We start from the raw sequence: 2423 nt of genomic DNA on the forward strand, positions 1-2423 counted from the left end.
GCCTTAGTAATTTAGCTAACCATAAGTGAAGCATTCATTTTCTTCCTTATATTGAATATTTGTAAACTAAAAAAGAACAGTTGCTGAATTCAAACATATTTTTAAAAATAATATACTTAATATGGAATTACATTGCTATGCTGACTTATTATACTGATTTTTTTCTCTATTCTATAGCTGATATAACCATGTCTTTGTAATATTTTCTACTGATATAAAAATAAGAGATTGTTAACAAAACAAGAGCAAAACTTATATTTTACTTACATCTTCAATATCCTTGTCCAGAGCCACAATTCTCAGAGGAGTAGTCAAATTTAGACTGTCAGAAATAGTTGCTCCCACTGGGGCAGACTCCAGGATATAGCCTTGATAACTGGGCATTGTGAAATATGGGCTCTGATTGTTTTCATCCAGTATTTCAATATGTAGGCTGGCAAAGGCTGGAAGAGGATGTCCGTTGTCCTGTTCAGCCTAGAAAAGAATTAAAAAGCGTAAAAAATTATGTTACTCTATGTCAATTATAATTGAAAAAATAAAAATATAACAAATTTAAAAAATTATGTTATGAGACAACTTTGAAGTGTAACTTTTCATACTATCTATAGGGAATCTCTTTGAACTGGGATCATTACAGAAAGAAGGAATGCTTCAAAGTTAGAGGGACTTAAGAAACAAATGAGGAAATGGAAGTCCAGACAGATTTCATCTGATTTTTGGTCTCCTGTCCTCAAACCCAGTGAATTATATTTTTAAAATAATAATAATTACTACTATGAAATATTATAGCTGTCACTACATATTGTTAAAAGAGATAACTGTGCTTAACTACAGTTAGACGGAAAATTGAGAAGTAAGGATATATGAGTGAATTGTTGATAAAATGTTTAAGTAACAGAGAAAGAGATTCATAACTCAAAGTCTTATCCTTATTTTTGTCTCTTCCAGATCTTCTCATTCCACACTAATAATTAAATACCCAAATAACTCAGAATTCTATATAAAATTAATAGATTAAGAGTACATTTGAAAAGTCCTCAAAAGCATCATATAAGAAACATGGTTAATTTCAATGAACTATTTTTAATACTTATAGAATTTCAAATATATTCAACCAGAAATATGTTATTCAGGTAAAATTAATATTTATGTATTAGGAATATGTTTTTCTTGTTTTTTTCCTATTTAGTGTTTTTTTTTTTTTTTTAAATCATGACAATTTATCTATCCAATAAATTTTCTTAGGGAATCTCCATATGGTCATGTTGTAAATAGAGAAACACCAACCCTAATTTTCTGGGTTTTTTTTGTTTTTGTTTTTTAAATGTATCCTCTATTATAGCAATCCAAAAGTTTTATTTAAGGGAAGATTTCATTACAATTAATTTCTAAAAAATATTCCCAAACTTTAGGAGAAATCATTGACATAAGTCAATAGCATATGCTTTTACTGAAATAGATCCAAATTCTCTGTCATAAATTTTTATTGATATGTTTATTCCATTGTTGCAATAGCTGTATTTTGAAATTAATTCAATGTAAAAGTTAAATACTTTATATTAAATTCTGAAGTGTTTTTCTAGAAGAAATAGTGGCATTTTGGCTATGAAAGTTTACAAGTATTTCAAATAGATATCTCTGATTGTTCAATCCAGAAACAAGAACTTGGGCCTCTAGAAGATAATTTTGTACTTTCTTCTAATTTTAATTTAACATTTTCATCAATTAAGAGAGTAGGTAACAAATCAAAGTGATGATGATACTGGTGACTTTGAACCAAGAAACATCACAACATATTATCACTTCGTATTATTAATATTTAAGATATTTTGAAATCATTTATGCAATTTATTAATTTGAAATTATGGTAATTAATAAACTCATTGTGAAATAATATTATATAAAGTACGGATTTTTAAAAACAAATCTTTGTTTTTTAGTATTTTGATAACTATTTCAATACGTCAGATTTCCATTGTAAGGCTGTATATAGTTTATTTTATTCACTTAGGAGCAGATTATCAAAGTGGTCCATGGCCACTTTAATACCATTGTCCATAGTGCAGGGCAGGGTATCAGAAAATGTTTATGATACCCTGCCCTGCACTATGGACAATGGTATTAAAATAATGTGTAGCCTTTTCAGAAATTATGTATTCTTCTTCACACATAACAATATGTGCTCCTGACACCATCAGGATGGGTAAGCTCTTTCTGTATCCAGCGGCTGTGATTAACCTGTGCTGAGCTGTGGATATTCTGCTAAGAGTTCCCTCTGTGGCATACAGTAGGCTTTTTGGAAACAGCTGATCAGGACAAGAGGTACAGTCTATGATGAGAAAAGATCACTTTTCTCTGGATGAAATTAATTGGTCTAAATGGGATTCTGACCCAACAACCTTGATCTGATTACCTCAGGAGCA

General features: G+C 29.5%; 1 protein-coding gene across 1 annotated transcript in view; it reads right to left on the minus strand.

The window, feature by feature from the left end:
- The window catches only part of PCDH15 (protocadherin related 15), a 562288-nt gene that overhangs the window by 283417 nt on the left and 276448 nt on the right, over nt 1-2423 (minus strand). The window contains exon 11 of the mRNA XM_011361648.1: nt 268-474. Within this exon, the coding sequence (XP_011359950.1) occupies nt 268-474 (207 nt within the window). The remainder of the gene's footprint in view (nt 1-267; nt 475-2423) is intronic.

This window comes from Pteropus vampyrus, unplaced genomic scaffold, assembly GCF_000151845.1.
Source record: "Pteropus vampyrus isolate Shadow unplaced genomic scaffold, Pvam_2.0 Scaffold68, whole genome shotgun sequence".
NCBI lineage: Eukaryota > Metazoa > Chordata > Mammalia > Chiroptera > Pteropodidae > Pteropus > Pteropus vampyrus.